We start from the raw sequence: 23,419 nt of genomic DNA, 5'->3' as shown, positions 1-23,419 counted from the left end.
CTGAGTTGAAAATGTTTGTGAGATGTCAACAAAGACTTTTGGCATCAATGACGCAGTTTAGTGATAACTACATTATCAGCTAGGGCCATCTATAGGCAAATTCTGGTTTCATATATACAGACCTGATATACAGGGAAAAATGTTTTCGTTCGAGAAAATAGAAAATAAACATTTCGCTTCGTCGTCGTACGATTAGCATTTAAAAACCAAGATTTTCATTATACGAAGAAGGAATTACAAGTACGAAATTTATATGGTAAATCGGAAAAGAAAGGAGGGACATGAATGCTACTTTTGAATTTATCGACGATTATTGCTAGCGATTTAAACTAACTGGACTACGGGAAATGTAGTTGGTGCCGTATAAAAGTTATTTCACCCGGCATGCAATGTCGCTCGTAAATACACATCTTTAAGAGGCGATCGCCGTGGCCAGCTGGATTCATCCAGTGAATTTTCGAATCTGTGTATCGTAAATTATCGTTCACCACGGACGCAATCGTTCTTGCGGACGAAATCGCCGCAATTTCCTGTAGATCCACGTTCAAACTCGCCGCCGTTCCTATTAGAGTCCCAATTAGCTATTAATCATGGTCTAATTGCCATTGCGGGCTTTATCAATGCGTATTTTCCAATGGGACGAATCAATCGAATTTTCTCTGAATTTATTCACTAATTTAACAAATTATCTGAAAATAGAATAATCTGTAATTCCAAGTACGTAACTAGCACCGGAACTATTCGGCTTGCTCGGTAAATAACCGCGTATTTGGAGTTGATATGATTTTCAGTTAATTCGTTTTAGAGTTCGCGTCGCGTCATGCAAAAAATATTTGAGCATATTCTCGTTCCAAATATTCGATAAGATTATATAATTTAGTGAACGTTTGCTTCGAAGGATATGTCATGGCATTTATCGGATGTTCCAAATAAAATTAAGCTCGATGGTGTTATTTTACCAAAAATAACGAGGCATTTGATGTACTTTGTTTATTGATTCGAATTAATTTAATTAAAATATTTGGTTCGGAAATTATATTCATTCGTATTAAATTGTTCGCGAAATATTTAGATCCTCATATTCAAATGCATTAATAGTAGTAGTAGTGGAAGTATAGAATATATCGAATTTTTTTACAGAAAGATGTTCGATATTTATGAATGGATTAAGAAGATGAAATGTGAAATTGAACCAGCACATGAAGATTTATTTAGATACACTCGTGTCAAACCGCGGCGAATTATTTCCGCGATATCGTTCGTAAAACTAAGATCTGTCGTAATCAAGTTTATGCCTGATTTTAGCCAGAGATTAGCGTTTTTCCATTGACCTTCGTAAATTTTAACATGTTCAAGATAATCTTCCAATTCCAGTAATTCTCGATTTTACATTTCCGAATTTAGAGTACTTCATATTTCGTGAAACGATCAGAGCGTATCTACGTACTACGTCGGTAGCTACAGAATTTGTTATTGATTCGTAACACTTAGTATAGAGATTGTAAAATTAAAAAATCTCGTGGCGATAATTTTCTGGTTGTTTTTCATCCAGAGAAGACGTTGCTCAAGGCTCCACTTGGGATAGCGAAAAATCTTTCAAGGACTAAGGAATATGGGTCATCGCGTATTCGCTTTATACATTCGAGATACTTTTTGGCATACACCCTGGAAAAAGGCACGAAGGAGACCTCACGTTATGAAAATATGCTTCTTGATTTATCCTTGAATTATGTATATGGCGTATTGAACGCCATTATTCAAAATGCAAAAATATTAGGTCATCCCATAAGTTCGTTCCGTTTTTCGAGCGGTTATATATGTCAAGATTGTTTACATACCTTTCAGTTTCATGAAAAAATGTAATCCCCCTTTCGTTGTACAACTTTTTTCCATTTTTCAAATGCATTGGTCCCTTATCGCCGTATGTTTATAAATCGACATATGAAATGTATACACAAAAGTCGGCACGAACTTATGGGTGACCTAATACGATTCGTTAATGACGTTGTCCAACGTTACACGGGAAAACATTCAACCTGGCAAATGTTTTCCATCCTCCCGTGGCTCCATGAAATAGGTGAATGCATTATATTTTATTTGAATTTTACATCGTGCTGTTTTACGACCGCACTTTCGACAGCGAATTTTTGAAACATTTTCATCTTTTTCCATCGAAATACATCTCCATTTCTCTTTGACGATTTTACCAGACCATTCGTTTGTTCTAGTAAAATCGGAAAACATTTACGAATGAGTTCTACAAAACTCGAAGTTAGTGCCACAAAATCAGAGAAATATTTTGGTCAGTTATATCATAGATCGATATTTCGCTTAGTTCTTCGGTCTTGTATGTTTTAGCGCAATAAATCAATACAGGGCAAATATGTTACCAAGTACTTTCTCGAGAATTGTTTTGCCTTGAGCGGAAGAGGATATCGCGACTTTTTCTCCTAGTAGTATTATTACCGGTGCTTTCCGTAAAGTTGCATACGCGAGTTTGCATTTATGTTCTTTTAGCGACGATGTTCAAAGTTTTCAGCCAGAAGTGTTTTTTTGTACGTTATGTTGCGATTCGGAAAAACGAGCGGGAGGAAACGAAGGACGAGAAAAGAAAAACAGACGCAATGCTTCAATATGGAAGATAGGCAAGTATATATCGAACCGTTAATAACACCGCAAATTAAATGTTATTTACGCATCTTACTTCAAACTTACTTAAAACTTAAAACTCTTAGTGATTATGAGTATAGCGATCACAGGGACGTGTAACCTAACAATGTTCGTAAATATTATGCGTAAGTTTTAACAAGACGTGACAATGATAAATGCGTTCCTCTTGCATTATCCTACCATTCTCGCCTATGCTCGTTGTTAGCTTTTCAGGTCTACAGCAGTCATCGCTTCGAAGGTTATTTGCATGGAGCAGTCGTAGAGAGGACGGAAATCTGATCGAAATCTCCGGGAAAACTGGAGAATTCGAACAAGGAAGTTAATCAGAGTGAAGGCCTAGTGCCTGTGGAAAAAAACGCCGAAAGCGCATCGCGCGAGCCATTTCAAAGTGCTAGTGACAGGCGGTAGTGACAAGCGCGGGTATAAGTGGCCATTTTGTGCGCTCAATGGGGGAAAAAGGACACAACCGTGGGGGAGAATAAAGAGGCGGATGAAACCATGAGTGGAGAGGGCGAAGCGGAATTAGCTGCTGAGCCTACACACGCCGGCAACAGAAGTATGAGGAAGACGGTCCCTCTTAAGGAGGGCCTCTTCTGCTCCGCACTGAACACGGGGAGCCTACGGATTGAGGAAACGACGGAGGAAGAAGAGACCTGCGCCGTCGAAACACCCCGCGCGAAGAAAAGGAAGACCGGCGAATCTCCCGAGCTCCCCACGGAATTGGCCGAAGAGATGAGGACATCTACTACGTCGGACATAGGAGCGGAACTGCTCCGTCGGGCTTCTGAGGTGACCAAGGTTGCCGAGACATTCTGTAACCTCAAGGGCACACACGTGAAGATGCTGAGAGAAGTGGCGAGGTCCATTGCCGCTGGTGCAACAGAGATGGTAAGAACGATGGACCCCGCCCCTAGCGCTTTCGCGATAATGGAAAGATACATAGCAGCATTAGAGGCGCCAAGGACAGCGTCTCTCTGGCCGAGGTTGGCATCAACGCGGTAAGGATGCGTAAAACTATGACCGGAGGCGTCGTTCTGGAGGTCTCCGAGGACCAGAAGAGGGAGAAGGCCGCTGCGCTCGCATCACGGCTGACCCGGACGCTGGATCCGAGCAAGGTCCTCGTGACGACACCCTTCCGAGCCGCGGAAGCAAGGGTGACCAGAATAGACCTTTTGGCCACCAAGGAGGAAATCAGGAACACCCTGGCGAAGGAGAGTCCGCAAAGCGGAAGACGTCCAACTGGGAGAGATCCGCCTCGCTCGAAACAGTCTTGGATCCGTGTGGATACAAGGCCCGGCTGGTGCAGTGAGGAAACTGGCCCAGGCTGGCAAGGTCGCCATAGGATGGTCGATAGCGAAGGTCGAAGCCATCGAGTGAAGACCTTTGCAATGCTACAGGTGCCTGGAGATTGGGCACATAAGCAAGACATGCACCTCTAAGGACGACAGGGGGCACCTGTGCTACAGATGCGGCGACTCGGGTCACCAAGCTAAAGGATGCACTGCCGCGAACCCAAAATGCCTGCTTTGCGAGGCGCACGGAGCACCATTGGTACACAGGATGAGGGAACCGGCCTGCGCTCCCCCCCCCCCAAAAGGAAACAAGAGGAACCATCTGCGGATCCGCGGTCGGAAGTGGCAACGAAAAAGGCTCACCGTCACAGGAAATCCCCGACCCTAAGCCCGCGAGCAAGGAGGCTAGCACGGAAGAAGCCACGGAAGCGATGACCTTAGGTGATTGAGAAAATGCGCATCCTTCAGACCAACTTGGGACAGTCAAGACGAGCGCAAGACCTGCTCTACCAAATCATTCGGGAGAGCACGGTCGCCCTAGCGGTGGTGACCGAATCATAGAGCTCTGGATGCTCCGGACTGGGCCGGAGATACGGACGAAATGGTCGCTGTCACCTGGACGTCAACGCCGTTCACCCACGGAGTTCCGCTGAAGCGCGGCAACGGATACGTCGCGGTCGAGTGGGCAGGAATGATGATGGTGGGCGTGTACGTGTCACCGGATGAGCATCAGCAGCGGATGGGCAGCGTTCAAGGAGTTCCTGGACGGGGTTGGCGACTGCGTCAGGCGGCACCTTCCTCGGCAGGTGCTCGTCCTGGGAGACTTCAACGTACACTCCACGGAATGGGGAAACCCCAGGACCAACGCGCGCGGCAGCGAGCTGTCAGATTGGGCCACGAGACTTGGACTCCTGTTGGTGAACAGGAGCTCGGCCAGGACCTGCGTGGCATGGAGGGGGAGCTCCGTCATTGACATCACATGGGCTTCCCCCGATGCATTCAGGTGGATTTCAGGCTAGAGAGTGGCCGAGGAGATCGAGACACTCTCGGATCACCTTTACATATTCATGGAGGTGAAAGACACATTTGGACTTGTAACGGTGACCGCAGGCGATGGTCGCGGCCTGCCGAGAAGAAAACGCGCGCGCCCACCACCAAGGTGGAAGATCAAGGAAAGGGACGACGGTCTGCTTCGAGCGGCCGCAATAGTGGCTGCCTGGAACTGGGAGGCCTTGACGACACCGACGGAAACAAGCGTGGAGGACGAGGTCGAGAACCTCCGTCGAGTCATGACGGCAATATGTGACACGTCTATACCGCCAACCACGCTGGGCACAGGGCGAAGCAGAGCCGTGTATTGGTGGACTCCCGATATCGCGGAGCTGAGGGCGAGATGTGTCCGAGCCTGAAGACGGTACCTGAGAGTTCGCCGCTGGTGACGAAGCGACCAGGAAGAAGTCTCCCTGCGCTACCAAGCGTACCACATGCTATGGCGCTCGCTACAAAGGGAGATCAAGATCGCCAAGGACCGTGCCTTGTCAGAAGCAGTCGAGTCCGACCTATGGGGAAGGCCATACAGGACGGTGACACGAATTCTACGCGCGAAGGGCTCTCTGACAACGACGGAAATGGAACCAGCGCTGCTGCTGCAGATCATTGGGACGCTCTTCTCCAAAATCACGAAGTTTGACAGTTCAAGAGATGTCAAATGTTCTGAAAATACCTAAGACAACGATTCATAGGTGTTTAAAAAAAATGGGGATGGTGTCAAAGTTGAACGTTTGGGTGCCCCATGAACTTACAAAACGGAACCGTCTTGAACGAATGACTGTGTGCATGTCATTACTTGCGCGTAATAAACATGAGCCATTCCTTAAACGTCTGGTAACTGGTGATGAAAAGTGGATACTTTACGAAAACCCTGAATGGAAACGTAGCTGGTCCCAACGAAATCAGCCACCTCAACGCTGTGCAAAGCCAGGGTTACATCCACGTAAAGTTCTTTTGTGTGTATGGTGGGATTATAAAGGAATACTCTATTTTGAACTTTTATCTAGTGGTGATACCATTAATTCAGACAAATATTGCACTCAATTAGAAAAATTAAGGGAAGTACTAGCTGAAAAACGACCAGGTTTAGTGAATAGGAACAACGTTATCTTCCATCACGACAACGCTAGACCATATGTCGCGAAAAGCGTTACAAAAAAATTGTCTGGATTTAATTGGGAAATTTTACCACATCCCCCATATTCCCCAGACATTGTCCTACCTGATTACCACCTGTTCAGAGCATTACAACACTTTTTAGTAGATAAAAAATTTGAAAATATTGACATTTTCAAAAATAGCTTAGAAAATTATTTTAAAGAAAAACAAGAGAACTTTTATCAAGACGGAATAATGGCCCTACTAGAAAAATGGGAAGAAGTTGTACAACGAGAGGGGGATTACATTTTTTCATGAAACTGAAAGGTATGTAAACAATCTTAACATATATAACCGCTCGAAAAACGGCACGAATTTATGGGATGACCTAATATTTCCAAGTTCCTAACTACTTTCTTTTACTTCGTCCCGCTCTGTACATAAATACATTTAATTTTCGAAATATTGCGTGGACGTCGCATCACGTTGGATCGTACGAAGTATACTACAAATAAAGGAACTACGATATAACGCTGCTTTTTCGTGAGTTTCGCAGACAAGGGTATTATCAGAGATTTTATTTCCAAACGAATAGAGCTACTAGTGAGTACCGATGCGACAGTGTCACAGACTATCAAGAGAGCAAAGTAGACCGAAGTCAAGCTGGAGTAAAACTTGTTGGAAGTAACAATGACTAGGTCTCTCTGAACGTCAGCACGAGCTTGAATGCCTGCTGAGAGATATCCTTTCAACTTTTAGAAGCGACAATTCGTGACAAACGTCTTTACATCTTCAAGCGGCTTTAAAATCTTCGCAGAAATTTTTAGGTCACCTCTATTTGCTTAAAAAGTTTTGGCGATCTCTCGATGACCGGTTACTAACGCGACAAACATGAACTTTCGTTTGTTGCGTGAAAATCTTATATACATGTAGATGGTCTTTAACCCAGTGTTAAAGGACGGAAGAAATAATTTCCTGCATATATGTATTTCCGGCACGTTAAAGTACAGAAATGGAAATTAACAAATTTTTCCTATGAATTATGTTCGATAAAAGTCGAAATCTGAAGAAATAACGCCTGCAACGTGATTTCTCTAGTCTCGGCTCATTCATTATATGCATATAACGACAAATCAAGTATAGTCAATAATGGTTTATAGACAGATTGCAGACAATGACTTACCAGCATCTCTTGCTCTCTTGCACGCCTGGTACATGTCCTCCCTGATCTCTGGATTTCCATCCGCGATGGTTTCGCCAACAGTGACGAACCTCTCTACTGCCAGATTCACAGCTTGTCCGACTCTGGCAACAGCACGGAGACTTCTGTCCGAACATAGCGGACGTTCTCTGTGCGACACTAACGTAGAAATCTGAAAACGAAGAAAGACGGATTGGTAACATCGGACAAGCAATGTTTTAAGGATATCGCCACTTTTACAAACTTTGAAGTTACTATGTTTCTTAATTACTACGTTCGAGATCGACTACGATATGTATCTTGAAAAAAATTACAATCGAAGATAAGAGCTATCAGAGAAGTAACTTTGTTTAAACAAATGAAAAAATATAATATCCCGTAGAAAAAACATTTCTTTGGAACACGATAGAATGTTTGCGTGGCTGCATAGATGATAAAATAACTAGTGAATCTTTGCAATCCAAACGATATTTTTCTAAGAAATTATGCTCAACGGACTCCTCCTGTTAACGAGAATAAAATTAGAGTATACATTTGCCTGGCTGAATTCCAGGTTATCATTCTAGTCGTGAATGAAACAGCCATTTAAAAAGCAGCTGGTCATGCAGATTAACTCCGGTAAATTGGTTGAATTTTCACGAATATAATATATAGATTCATGCATCACACTCAAAGACCGATATGTTTCATAGAAACGAACGAGGTTTCTAGTTAATTCCGCACCAACAAGGATTTATTGATGATTTCACTATATTGGTATACCTTATAACGTTTCGCGGGCACGAAAAAATGTCCACGAGGAAAAACTCGTGGATATTCGGTATTACTTGAACTTTGCATAAATAAATGCAACTTACAGGAGCGCAATGCGAGAAAAATATATTTTAAACAACTTCATCAGATACGATTTACGAGTTTTGTAAAGCTAATAATAATGTATATCCGATGCCTTTTTCAGTAGATAAAAATACTATTCTCGGTACATAAAAATGACCGCATCGATACTCATCGTATCAAGCACGTCTCACTCGATTTGTGCCCATAGAAAGATTAATCGTAATTAAAAAAGGTCACGCAACATCTTGTCCCGTGTTTTTTCCTTAATTACTAACCGTTGCTTTGTCTTTCGTTTAAGTTTTAAATATTAAACAGAGATATGTATGTGTGTATACTCGTATATATGTAAATGTACTTCACAAACTCCTGCGAAGCAATACGATTTACGTACTTCTACTGAATGTCATCGATTTCAAAAAACCATGACACGACGCGAAATAACTAAAGATGCACGAGTACGAGGGGTAGAACCTCGTTATTAACCAAGATTCAAGCTAGCTCTAATTATTAATGTTGCATTGTGGTGTGCGACACTCCGAAAACCAAGCATCTCTGCGATATGCGCGTAAATTCATCCACTGTATGTTTAGAATGGAAAGCATCCACGCTCGGATTGTATTGTCTGCTGGCTAACGACCAGACAGAGATTTTTCATTCTTCGCCTCCGTATCCTCCACGTAAATGCCGAACTTTGTCTGTATTCAGAAAAGCTGCAGGAGAGTAACCCCGTTAGCCAGCCTATAGTTCTAGGCTTCGCCGGATCCTCCCTGTATATATCTCACTTTCTACACAATTAGACAATGTATTTTAGTCGACCAGTCCTCTTTAAACGATTTCGCCAACTCCACAATCGGAGACAAGTTAGGAAAAACTATAAGGGTATAGAGAACGGAGCCAGTTTCCAGATCGAAGGAAGCTCAACTCAGAGGTAAATCGGGGGCAGGAAGAAGAAGAGCGCAAGGATAAAAAGAAGGGAGGCGAACGAGGAAACTACGTGGTAGGCTAAAGAAACGTATCTAAAGAAATAAAGTGTGAGAAGGGAGAAAACGAAAATTAGGCCACAGTCGGAATAATTGTAGAGATTTACGAACAGTTGAGAGAACAACAATTAAACGCCTATATAAAGAGATAAAAAGACTAAGAAAAGGAAAATAGTGAATCAGGCGAAGACCGTAAAGCATCTGGATGCCAGGCAAAGGGTCAGGGAGGCAGAAGTAGCAGCGATGGAAGAAATGAAAGAGAAATTGACACGGAGGAAAAGGGGGAGCAAGGGATATTGGGAAAGAGATGAACTGAACTCGGGGGTATTGTTTCGCGACGTGAATGCGCACAATCGAATGATCGCATATACGTACTTGCGTGTACATATTGATGTAGGCAAGAGTACAAATACCAACACCGAATAGCAAATACCAATGCAATCGCTGCCCACGTATCTACAATCTATATACATACGTACATACGCGGCGTTCGGTTCATGATTCGTATTCGTAGATCTGTACTTTGGAGCATTGTTAAATGTCCTGTATCGAGACAGGTGCAAAGTGACGATGTGCGACGATGTGTACAGCTCGTTTCCTCTCAATGTGTTCATTGTGGTCGACTGGGTTTTTTTCGTTTCAAACCAGAACTTATACCTCCCAAAACTGTCGAGCACGTGGAAGATTTTAATATCGCCGTGGGGACAAAATAAGAGACTGGCCAAACAATGACGACTGTTGACTGAAATTTCAACTGCGAATCAGACAGCCTCTCTGGTTCGTGTTTTTCCCTAGGATCGCGTTTGTTCCCGCAATTGCTGCCGTATAGTTTCCATGGAAAGGATAAAGGACATCTCTGTTGTGACATGACAGTATCTCTTTTTTTACTCTTGATACTATGCGGTCTCTAACTAACAACCCTTCCGTTAAATATGCAGGTATTTCACGAAGTTCGGTTGTCATCGAACTTCTCTCTGTATTGCTTTATATGCAACGTCATAAAAAATAAAAATCCGAAATTTTTAAATCCAAATTGGAGAAAGAGATATGAACAGACACGTGGATCAAAAAATTAATATCTTTCGAATAATAGACGATTTCGTTTTCCTTCTTCTTACGATACACAGTTATAATATTAATAAATGATGCGATTATCGCATTGATATTAATATCGATTATTCTTTTATCCGTAATTTTCTATAATATATTATATTAAATTAGGTTCGGGTAAAACTATACGAGGATTGCATACTTTTAATCGTAAGCATTAGTGTATATTTCTATTACAGTTGAAAATGTGTCGTAATTTAAGATCCGATCACTCTGAATTCGGGTAGAAAATTCTAGAGAAAATTAAAAACTAAAAATTGACGAATATATGACCTATACGTCAGAAAATAAAGTCGTCCGGAGAATTCTCCAGAATTTAACATATCGCGTTCTTGAACGCATTAATATCACGAAAATAACGTCGGTTCCTAATCGGAATTACTATTTAAGAATACTTTTAATCTCTGACACCATCTAACTTAACATCACGATGAAAATTTTCCACCGTAAGGTCGTACGGTCGCGTGGGGAAGGAACCTCGTAAATTCATTAGTTCGATATAAGTAGGCCACACATCCAGCGACAGGACGGAGAACAAATTCTTCGCATAAGTTCATCTTTCCTGCAATAAGAAAGTTATTGCATACATGGAATTATGCGAATCGCATGTAATTTGTTTATTAGAAATCTTGGATGGGTCTTAGCTATCAATCTCATGACTCCCGCGATGAAATTAATGGAATTAATACCTCGAGCAGGTGCTATATGCAGAGAAAATATTAGAAATTTAAGAATAAAATGATTAGTAAAGAAATAATGCAAAGCAACTAAGTAATTTTAAAGCCAACAGACTCGAACGATATTTTTAAGCTGTTGTAACTTTAATTCGCTTAGATCATTTGCAACGGGACTGGTTATAAAATAAATTCTATTTCCTATTAATATTCTATTTCCTATTAATATCGTATAAATAAAAATTTTACGAGTCAATTAGTTGGATAGCATTGATCGCATCCCGAATTTTATCTATCGCGGATAGAATATTATTTGATGTTGGATGTGCGATAATACACGGTATTTATGAGAACCTCTATGGTGAATATTTTGCATCGTGATCTTGCGATTCCCGAATGTACAAAATTAGTGCGAACCATTTATCAGACAGTTTGCCGACGTTATTAATAATAGTTTTGTCGTATTAATTCGAATTCAAATCGAACAAGGTTGATGCATAATAATTCCCGTGGTAGTTCGAATTAGCGTTAAATCTTCCTGTATGATGGAACCACGAAAAGGGTTCCACAAATTATGTGAAGCATAACGTCGTGAATCGTACGTTTTAATCAGTTCTCCAACTCTACTCAGTTCATTTTTCTATCTAAAAAGCCAAGTTCACGAATTAACCAAGTTTTCTCAACCCGTGAATTCCTTTTACGAACAAATTTCTAAGACTTCCTAATTAATGTCCCCGATTTTGACGCGTTTCTCTGACGTCCTCGTGAATTATTTCCGTCATCAACCATAATCTTTTGTCTTTCTTCCCTCTTTTCTTTTTCTCTGTTTCGTCCTTAAAAAAAGATATTGATGTTGTTAGGAGAACGACTGATAAGAGAACAATTGTTATACGTATTAATCAATGTGGACGGTATGTAACGCTGGCCGATTATGTAAAATCGGTAATTTTGCACAATAAGCGATAAATACAATGTGATAATAGTTAATCGGTGTTTACACATGCATCGACTTGATTTATAAATAATGTAATTAACGAATTAAGTAGTTAATATGGAACACGTTGTAATATCGAACATGTCAATGACGCTGTTACTGATGATGATGTTGATATTTGATGATATTTATTTTGTAGCGAAAATTAAGAACAAGACAATAATAGCGAGAAATGAATTAAATGTATTCGCTGTTTTCGTTAGAATCACGAAGAGATTGCACATTCATTTTCGTGTTCAACGTGTAAAAGACAAAGAAAATTGATGTAATATACGTTTAAAAAATGAAAGATATTTCTTTACAAATTTCTTATGTTCCACGTTAGGTGCTACTTTTTTAACTTGCCGCATTGGCTCTTTTTATATTTTTATATTTCATACTTTTTATTAGCTCAAGATGCTTGAAAAAACATGTTTCTCTGTCCAGAAATCAGGAGTTTTATATTACGTGTAGTTTTCGACTTATAGAAAGAATATACTTGTACTATAACGAGAAATAGTTACCATAAAAAGAAAGCTATTGTTTCTAATGTTAATATATCACATAAAATATGAATTGATTTTTATAATATAAATGAATCCAATGGAAAATTAGTCTTCCTGTTAAAAGTTGTAGATGATGTAAAAAATTCCACAAAAAAATAGAAACGATAAACTATAATGAAATAGAGAAATTTATATGGGAAATTTCGCGGATGCGATTAATCAAACTGGTTGCAACGAGATACGGAGAAAACGGAAGTCAGGGAGAACATGGCGGTTTAGAACGATACCACCTGCAGTGGGTCCTGTGAAACCGCTGTAATTTATAGTGCAAAGACGAACCTTGTTGTGATGGTTAGCTGTAAAAGATCGTAAATATTTAATCTGGCGTTAATCAGGGCTGCAGAGTCTCTCAAAGTGAGAGGTCACATGCTCGTAAACAATCTGATATTATGATATTTATTTTTTCAATACATTTCTTCTTTTCGCTATGGAAGTCACTGAACTTTTTAACGACTCGCTGCTCGTTACGCTACATGCCTTTTTTATGTGTGCGATCGTTTGATTTTTTCTAATGTTATGCTTTCGTACGCATAGAAAATTAATACGCATTATAGAAAATTAATTCGCAATGTATACACGACACCAAAGTTTGATCGTCTGTTTGTACCTGGCATATTCAATTTATACTTTCATTGATCCTTTCGCCTCGATAAATTAAATTTGCCAAATATGCTAAATATTTTAAAACAATGCAACAGCTAAATAGAAAGTGATAATCGATAGTTATTGTCAGAAAGGATGGCAACGACGTAGAAATAAAACGTATTCGGATGTAGAGTTAATTAAGAGGATAGAGCCTCTTAGAACGAGTGGCCATTGGCTTGTGCATGATCTAACCTTCGACATTTCCTCTTGATTTTCCCCCTTTGGTCCCTTCTTGTACGTATTATGCGATTACTCACGACAACCCCTTGGTTTCTACTTCTACCCTTATAAAAGATGCATGAGCTGTGCTTTTACATCGTTCACGCCATCCGTCACAGTGCTTCCTCATTTCGCCATTTTCTACTCAATCGCGGTTTAACCATTCGTACGACATAGTTTCAAGACATTCTTTCCTTTCACTAACGTTGTTTATGCATTATTTATCTTGTCGGCGTTTTATTAGCGAAATAACGAAACAGCGAACGGCAGCTTATTAAAGTTTGAACATCTGATATAAATCTTTCGTTTCGTTCGCTTGAATCTTAATCAGGATGAGGATACAATTCTGGTTGGAACCCTGATTTTATTTTCACTTGTTTTATTTAAGTCTCTTGTTTACTAATTTTGTACGATAAGCGACGATTATATTTGAAATTTCATGTATTGTTCCATCGCGAAAGTTAAAATTCTTATTTATTTATACTTTCATATTTTTACTAAAATACAGTAAGCTAAATAAACATTTCGCAATTGTATACAACTTTTCTGACGTTATATTTTATAAGCGTATGGCATATAACTTTTCTTTGGCGCTTTCGTTGAAAATATATCATAAAAGAAGAAACGTTGAACAAATGGTAATATAGTTTGAATCATAGAAAATCTCGGAGAAACAGTGACAATGCTTATTCAGTAAATTTTAATCATGGAAGGATTCAAGCAAATTCCATGAGATTGAAAAAGGTATAGAGAAAAAGTAGGAAAATTACGGAGACTGTAAGTAAAAATGCGAAAAGTTTCGGATAATTAAGGATTAAGTGCCGAATTATAAATGACGATCAATCTTTTAGCTCTAATTTTTAGCTCTAGTTTTACTCGAAGAAACATTTTACCGACACCAACCTAATAGCAGCAGCTCCCTTGGTCTCGTGCTTTTATTCTACAATGTAAATTTTAGCTCCGTCGAAATGGCACGCGAAGATTTTCCTTGAAAATAGCCGAGCATGATGCCGATTTCATCCAATTTTCCTGCCATCATGAAAACAAACAATCGTGATGGGAGATTCGATGTAATCCATTAAATTGCTCAAATGGAAAAGCACTACGTCAGTTTCACTCAGATAAACGACGGATGACTAGGAGTTAACCAGACGCCGCTCTACCAGTGCAGTCTATTTCATTGCCGTAAAACGAGAGTTTAGGGAATCGATGGAAATGAATTACCCAGTCAATTTACTCCTGTCATGCTTCTAATTTCCGATGCTTATCCAGTACACTGTCGTTTGCTCTTTTTGTTAAAAATCTAAAGGCACCGTTCAAGGGAAGAATGAAATTAAGAAACGACGAAACTATCTCAAACTTCGCTCTATTCCTGGCTAACTGGACCTCACCAACTAATTTCACCTTCGCAGAGTTAAGCATATCATTCCTTCACGTTTAAACTGAACGAGTAGTTAGTATATCACAAGGAGTTTTGTATTGTTCTTTTGATTATCTATATCAAGGGGACAAATAAGTACACGGAAAAGAATACCTTTTTGTCGAGGGTGGAAGAAATGATTCAAGTATAATAATAATACTCCAAGCTTCGTATATAATAATAATAATTGATGATCACGAGACCGACATCTCAATCGCAAAAAATTGCACGTTCATAAATTAAGTTGTAGCACAACTAAAATCGCAGACTATAGTTTTAAATTTATCCACAATACCTTCCTTGTAACAAATGAATTGTTACAAAGAACAGTGCCCGATTGTAATGACAATATTGTTCACATTTACATTAAATCTTGATAAAATCGATTTGTATGAGAAGTAGCCTTGGTTACATATTAGACTTATATGTATACAATGTAAGAAAATGCGAAGATCGAAAGCCCGGGCTGACAAGCTGTCTTTCATCATCTTCGGCTATGAGAAAAGTAGGCGTCAACATTTAAGAGCGCTATAAATTAAGCCCTCATCCGCATGGTGTGTGGCCCAGCGGTCCCAACGTCTTACGATTGCAATTGCCTGGGTTCTAGGAAGAGATAACGAAACCACATGAGGGTGTCGAAAGTATGCCCTCTCCCTGGTTAGAACACAAGCTAGCGGGCTCTGACCTTTTGCGCGGCTGCGACGCCGAGGGTACTCGACCATTCTTTGTACAATCGTCACCACGGACGAACGTAAAAATAAAATCACGCGAGTTCATTATTTTCCGAGCTTACAGAACGTGCTGTAAGCGGGACTACCGTGAATTCACTTTTAGTGCTTCTTACATATCAGAAGTGAGATTCGCTTACATGCTATAATGCGAAACATTTCACAGTGATCGCGTGCAGTGCGGAGTGCGAAAAAGGAAAAATAGAGAAGAGGGAATAGAAAAGGAAGAAATGAGCGAATCGGTATTTCGCGGTGCGTCCGTTGCAAGTTCAAGAAACATGATTCTTTCCTGAACGTCTCGTCAGTGCGACGCGAAAATGCGGAAAACGTGAAAAATGAAGACCGAGGAGCACGGTTGGCATGGCTGGAACGATTGGTGGAGATCCTTCGTTCGCGTCCGCGTTCTCGATTGTTTGCGCGCTCGCAACCGCGCTCTTGATCGTCCGCGCGTTCGCGTCCACGCTCGCCGCATGGGTGTTGTAGGACCCCGGACAAGGACGGTCGATTAGAACGCTTGGAGCAAATGCTCGTGCATCTGAGCCACCGCTCACACTCGCGGCCACATACCCGACTCGCCGACGAATCATTAATCTCCGTATTCGTCTTCATGAAAGACGAAGTTGTAGTGATTGAACAATGGGTCTGACATGTGGATGAACTTATCAAGCGGTATGATTGGGACGACTTGTCGGTAATGCAGTTGATTGCCACGCGACTGTGACCTCAGGAAGTGATGTGACACCAATATCATCATCACCTACGCGCAGACGAAAGTACTGCTGGTGGCCCAGTTCTTGAAGACGGTGCCATTTAGCCGTCTGTTCAAGGAGGCAGCATCGTATGAAGCACGGCCTGGGCAGAACTTAGAAGATTATTGTTTCCAGAAGCCATGCAAATTGCGAAACTTAGATATCGATATACCTGATAAATATCAGGCGAATATGGTGATCGGCGGTATGCCGGACGACGCTGTTGCCCGCACCGTGAGCTCGGCGAAGCATTATGACTCCAACGCGTTATACGCATTTATGAGCACCCTTGGCGACATGCAGTCGCGAGGGCGGGTAACGCGGGGTCGTCCAGTGTCGATCACGTCGAGAGAATCAAGGCTGCGTCCGACGGCCATCGACGGGGACCGTCGGAAGGAGGCGGAACGACCGGCGACGACCAAAAAAAGAGGAAAAGGGCGTCTATTGACGACCAGTGGTAGGTGTCACAGCGGTGCTCAGAGATGGAACACATCGCGAGACGGTGCCACAAATCCGAAAAGGAGGGTGATACTAGCAAGCAAGAAAATACTCTCGACCGTATAAAACCGGTGCTAAATTTATATGGATTAGCATAAGTGTCAACGGAAATCGAGTAAATAGCCTCGTTGACACGGGTATTGCGTGCACCGTGATGTGCTCGTCGGTAGCCAGGTAGTTAGGTGTTGCGACGAGGGTTATCGCGGATGCACTGCCTCGAATGTTTGCGCGAAAAACGATGGTGGAGAATAAGGTGGCTCGCGTGATGATCGCGATCCAAAACGTGAAGACCAATGTGGACTCGTTCGTAGTTCCTGACAAATACACGCGGCATCTCGTCATCATCAGACAGAACTTCAGATTATAAGATCATGTAGTCATGATCAAACGTGGAAACCGTTTAATATTTAACGAGAGTCCTACGTTCGGGCGGAAGAAAATCACGACGGGGAGGGATATCGGGTTCTGCGCACGTGATCGCGAAATTGAAGTTGTAATTTGGTGAGATTGAGAAAGAAGCGCATCGGAAGTGTGTTGCGTTGATCGACGAGTTTCGTTGTTGCACGTTGTCGTCAATGCGCGAGTTAAGAAAAACAGACGAAACGGTACTCAAAATTAAGCGCGCAATGGACGCGTCCGTGTTGCCTCGCGGAGCTGGAAAGAAGGACCAACGAGAAATGGTCAAGAAATTGTTGAACAATAGAATCATTTTGGAGTCGGATTCGCCGTATGCAAATCCGATTACCTTAATGAAGAAAAATACGAACAATTGCAGGATATGCGTTGATTATCGAAAGCTAAATGCCAGATCGATCGATGACCAAATCGACAAGTTTGGGGGTCCTAAATATTTTACGGGCCTGAATTTGGCATCCGGATGCTATCAAGTTTCGATGGCGGAAAACTCCACTGCGAAGACGACATTCGTAACGCGAGAGGAGTACTATGAGCTTTTGCGAATGCCTTTCAGACTAACGAACGTCCCTGCCACGTTCTAACGGCTTATGGACAAGGGGATAGAGTGGCTGTGGCAGCTATTATAGACATTACGAACGCACGGACTCACCCTCAACTTGGAAAAATGCTCTTTCTTTAAGATGAAGGTTGAGTACCTCAGTTGAGAAATTGGCGAAGAGGGAGTGCAGCCGGGATGATGGAAGGTCGAAACCGTGCTGCAGATGAAGGTGCTGGCAACCATCAAGGAAGTGCGGCAATTGTTGAGACTTGCGAGTTTTTTCAGGAAATTCATTCAGAATTTCGCAAGGATCGTGGAGTTGATTACGTGACTGACCAGGAAGGATGTTACGTGGTGTTGGGGGGAAAGGCAGAAACAGGATTTCCGTGAAGCGAAGAGAATGTTGACCACGATGATTTTCGATCCGAAACAGTTAACAGAACTACCTAAGGATACGAGCTCCTTAGATGTAAAAGCAATGCTTATACAGAAGTAATAGGATGGAGGCATGACCGTCGTCGCGTACTTCAACAAACAGATCACGGCGGACCACCACACTACCATTTTTACAAGTTGGAAACGATGGCGGTAGTATTGGCGTTACGGTACTTCAGAGTTTACCTACTCGGCCTTACTTTCAAGGTGGTCGCGAACTGCAACTCTTTGAGGACGACGTTCTCGAAGAAAAATTTATTGCCCAGGGTCAAACTTTGGTGGTTGGACGTACAAGAATTTACCTTCGATATCCGCGCCGGAACAAGAATGGCCCTCAGTAAAAACCCGCTACCGATATTGAATTTTGCGTACGTGGATATCACGGAGGCCGATTGGATAATGGCGGCTCAGTTGCAGGACGAGCAACTGGCACACGTCAGAAAGATCCTGGGAACGAATGATCGGAACCCTAAAACAAAACAGTACTTCGAGGAGTATACCTTGAAAGACAACAAGGTATACAGACAATACCTAATAAAGGAAAGGCATGTGTGGTGCCGAAGAACGCGCGCTTCCAGATATGTCGTCTCTACCACCACGACGCGGGACAACTGAGCGCAGAGAAGACATTGGAGCGCATAAAGCGAAATTACTGGTTCGCCAAAATGCGAAAACTCACAATGTGCACAATTAATACACGCTTTCACGTACTTAATGACATTATAAGCACATCGGGGGGAAAACAGTGCAAGCTAAACATTTACATTTATATATACATATATATATTATATATAAAACATACACACACACATATATACATATAATATATGTAATATATATAATATACTAATAATATTTAATATTATTAGTATATTAATAATATTTAACCATACATGATGTACATTCTAGTTAATATTCTGAAAATCCCTGGAAACAAGATTATCTGTTAATTAAAATTCTCTAGAAATTTAGGCTCTTCTTATTCTAGGTGTACTAACGTATTCGTCGATGTTCTTGTAAAGAGAAACCTGGCTTGTCACTAAGATGACAATTTTGCATGATGTTCCTGTTCACGATACTACTATGTAAACAAAGATACAGCGTGCAGGGTTAACGTAATCCGTTTATCCATGATTGGATTCCAAGTGATTCCATAGATATGCCACGGAAAACGATTCGCCGTCGCTATAACGACCTGTACCTCGCTGAAATCGATGCCTCTGACGATTCGATGAAATCGTATTGTAAAACGATGTGATCATTAACATGTGACAGTTCATTCGAAAGGTTTGGATTATCAAATCTATACGTTAATATCGTAGAAATGTTAGGAATTTATCGATAGATGATCAAAGATACTTTGATTCTTTGTTCGTGACAGTATTTGAGTTGTTTTGTAACAAAAGCTGATATCAGCGAGAACATTTTCGACATCGTTATGTACGAAAACATCTTTATGTTCTTTAATAAAATAGGATTACTTCCAAATTAATTTTGAATATATAACACAACGCTACTTTCATCGTTTTATCTGGATTTAAAAAGAAATATAGAAATTGTTGTGAGGATTGGTGGAATATTTTTAAAGCGATCAGATTTCTTTTCAGACGTGTATAAGAATAACTTCAGATCGAAAAAACTTTATGCTCAACTTATCGGAGGAGAGATTACATTGCGAATATCTTGAAACATTATACAAACAGTTAATTGACATCAATTTCTTATTTAATTACTTTAACGAAAATGGATAATTAGAACTTCGTAATGAACTATTTAGAAACTAACTACCTCGTTAAGTAATTGTCACTTTGAAAATATAGGATATAAAACATTTATGTGATTATATCGTCTAGATATAACAATTATAAAACGTTCAATATAAGTATTGTTACTTAAGAGTAACGGTCATGCTTCATAGACTATAAGGAAACGATAACGGATTAAACGGATATTTCTCTACGAGTAATACTCTCTATTATTTATATTCTTTTAAATAATATTCTTCTACGTTTCCTATTATGTAATATGTACTCTCTAGATTACCGTTAATTTTTCGAACGTAAAATAGAGATAAAATGTATTCAGTTAAGTAATTAATAAGATAAGAGCTTAGAATGTAAATGTATTATAAATACGATGCAAGCCAGAAGGCATTCTAAGGAATAGTTATAATAAAAGAAATAAATAAATAAACAAAATAAGTACAGAAAAACAGTACAGTCTCATAAAAATATAAAATAAAAATAAACTTATAAAAATAAAATTCATAAAACTTAAAACTTATGAGAATAAGTTACAATAAGATAGAATTCCTTTTATTGTGTCCCGTTATTTCTAAGTAAAGATTCTTTACGATATCACTAGATAATTCTGTTCTATATTTAAATTTATCGAAAACTTGTTTGTTACGAGTAGATTGATCAGTGCCTATCAACGAAAAACTATAGAAACGCGTAAATATGTATCGATACATGAGAAAAGAATATTCAAACTTAATAATTCAATAATTCAAATATTAACGAGCCTTACGTGTTGTAAATAATAAAGTATCGTAAGAAACTTGATTTGATTTTGCAAGCAACACGTAAATTTTTTACTCGATAAAAGTAATAAATGCGTTCGTTTTAATAAATTGTAGATATAAAAGAAGAATAAATATTTCAAATTATATCATGTTTAACCACTTGGAAATTATATAGAATATAATTTCATTCTCCGTTCTTCTCGAAATAAAATGACAACAACAAAGATCGAGCATTAGAACATGTTGGACATAGGGCCTAATAATTTTTCTCGATATGAAAAATATCTGCTTGCTATGTCCCCGAGAGAAAGTAATAAGTAAGGTTTAATGGTAGACTTGGTACGAAATTCACTTCACCGAGATGACTTTGCTATACCAGCTTAGTTGCCTTCTCTCAAGTAGAAAAGACACAGAATAGCGGAGAAAGGGCGGTTTCCTCCGTTGGGGATTCTCCCTAAAAATGAGAGGGTTCGAGGGGTTGGTCGAATCCAGAGAGCGGCTGACGAATCTACGAGAAATGTGTTGTGAATAGTGCTTAAAGATATATTTAATCAAGTTTTCGCCATTATTCCCACGATATGAAGATTCATGATGCAATCAAAAGTAGATCAACTAGCATAATTATCGAGAATTTTTTAATTCTCAATTTTGCAGCATTTTGAAACAAACTGTACTTTTCTATCGGTATAAATTATCTTAAGCTCGGAGAGAAATACGAAAGAATCGTTGTTAATACAAAAATGAATGATCGGCACATAAAAATTCTTCCAAAATACTTCGACGGAATTCGCATCGTTGAAAGTTGTTGAAATATTCATAGTTGAATGGATTTTCTACTCGCATCGATGATTACAGATATATCTTTTAATGTGATCTCGTGGTCACTATCAAATCATGTTCATTTCACGTACATCTCGTCCCTTGTTGAAATTCAAAATGTTAGCTGTGTCTCAAGTTGAAATTAGAACTAAATAAATCTTTTATCGCGGTAGATACTATAATATCCTCAAAGACAAAGTTGTTTTAGATGTGAAACGCGATAATATTGACCACAATTCTTAGTGAAAAAGGATTAATAGTTCTAGATTAGAGGTGGAGATTAAGAACGGAAATTGCGACGAAACTGTTCGGAAACTGAACTTTCCTCTGAAACAAGACATTCTGTTACCAAGATCGGTAGAATTAGGCAACCTATTTCGTACACTTCGATTTCAAATTCTTAGTGTGTTACACCAATCAAAAGATAGCTTAGAGACGTCGTTATTTTGCAGAAGCAGGGCCGTCGTTTCATCTTTCTAGATCTGTTTTTCCCACTTTATCTCTTAATCTCGTTTATTTCTACTTTTTTCTTTCGGGTTTTTATTTGATACACGTTTACTGACAAAGTGATGCATCGCATACTTTATGTTCTTTATGATACGTCTAACAGATTTCCGTTAAAATACGGAATTTCTAATAAAATGTTTGTGAATGAAAGTTTCGCGGAATTGAAAATATCGAATTTTAAAAAATCAGTATAAATATAATATATTACATAGATCGCTTCGTAAATTTTGTTGTTTTTTATTATCGATTTTCAACGAAGTGTCGTTACCTATTGTTATCATTAGCCATACCATTTTATACCATACTATTTTGTAGTTGTCTATTTTCTCAATTGGTATTTAATTTACGATAAATGCAAACTTTAATAAGGCTAGGATTAGCTATTATGCTAGGCTATTATGCTAAAAGAATAATAGAAACCGAAGACCTAAAACAAGAGCATTTGCGAAAATATTAATTAGAAACATTGTTTTTGAAATCGCGGTAGGGGAATGTTGATTACCAAATTTTAATCGAGTTCCAAGTCATTGAGATTTTAGCTAATTTAGAAAAATTGCTTCCTAAATGACAGGGCTGAAGGAGAATATATCAGTAATCGAATTCGTAATCCTTTAGTCTTAATCCTTTATTTCACGTCAAATTTTTGATAAAGAAACAAAACCTATGAAACTACATAATAATCGAATTGAAAGAATTCCTCTTGCTTGCAAAACCGTTTCATTTCTTATCGTATGTTACGATAATCATGATCAGATGTAATAATTCAGTTTACTCGTGGACTGTATCGAGGATTCAGCAAGAATTTATCGAGAAAGTTTTACCTAACCGATGGTTTCAAAGCTGTTCTACCATTCTAGCTTGTTTTCTCATTCTTGTGTAAACGCTTAAGGGAATTATATTTTTAGATCAATCATCGCGTTCCATTCTAAAATGAACGTTATCGTTACTGGACTTATCGCTGGTTTCAAATTCGTACGAAAAATATTTTAACTTAATTATGTTGCGGAAAGAACAATAGGCAGATCATTTACTTCCAAACTATTAAATAAAATATTAGTTTAAGTTACAAAGAAACATCGCACTTGGATTCGCGCAAAGATCCGCTTTGTGTCACGACCGTTTGATATAGATGCAATGATAATGATCGTATAACCATCGCGAATTAATTATAGAGATTTGAGATGATCTTACTGCGATTCTTTTTATCGGTGGAAATCATAAAGGACAGTAAAAATGCTGTTGCTTGTTTCGTTAATGTAATCTCCAATCTTTAGAGTACTATTCGATTATACGCTATTCAAAATTTTTTGATCACAGTTAATGGAAGGTATATGCTTCTAGTAATTGTGTTCATATGAGAGAAAATAAGTTTTTCTTTCAGGTATAAAATGAAATTCTTTGAAAAGAAATATCATTTGCTCGTGTGGTACTCGGACGTATTAGTTTTTTATCTTAAAATTGCTCGTAAC

The 23,419-nt window shown here is 39.5% G+C and overlaps 1 protein-coding gene across 4 annotated transcripts in view; it reads right to left on the bottom strand.

The window, feature by feature from the left end:
* Positions 1 to 23,419, bottom strand: part of LOC100646853 (alpha-catulin) — a 78,962-nt gene that overhangs the window by 37,289 nt on the left and 18,254 nt on the right. For all 4 annotated transcript variants that reach the window (XM_020865839.2, XM_003393325.4, XM_048412119.1 and 1 more), the window contains one exon: positions 7,294 to 7,483. In XM_020865839.2, coding sequence (XP_020721498.1) covers positions 7,294 to 7,483 — 190 coding nt within the window. The remainder of the gene's footprint in view (positions 1 to 7,293; positions 7,484 to 23,419) is intronic.

The sequence above is a fragment of the Bombus terrestris genome, chromosome 14 (assembly GCF_910591885.1).
Source record: "Bombus terrestris chromosome 14, iyBomTerr1.2, whole genome shotgun sequence".
Classification (NCBI taxonomy): domain Eukaryota; kingdom Metazoa; phylum Arthropoda; class Insecta; order Hymenoptera; family Apidae; genus Bombus; species Bombus terrestris.
This window is presented reverse-complemented; position numbering and strand designations above follow the sequence as displayed.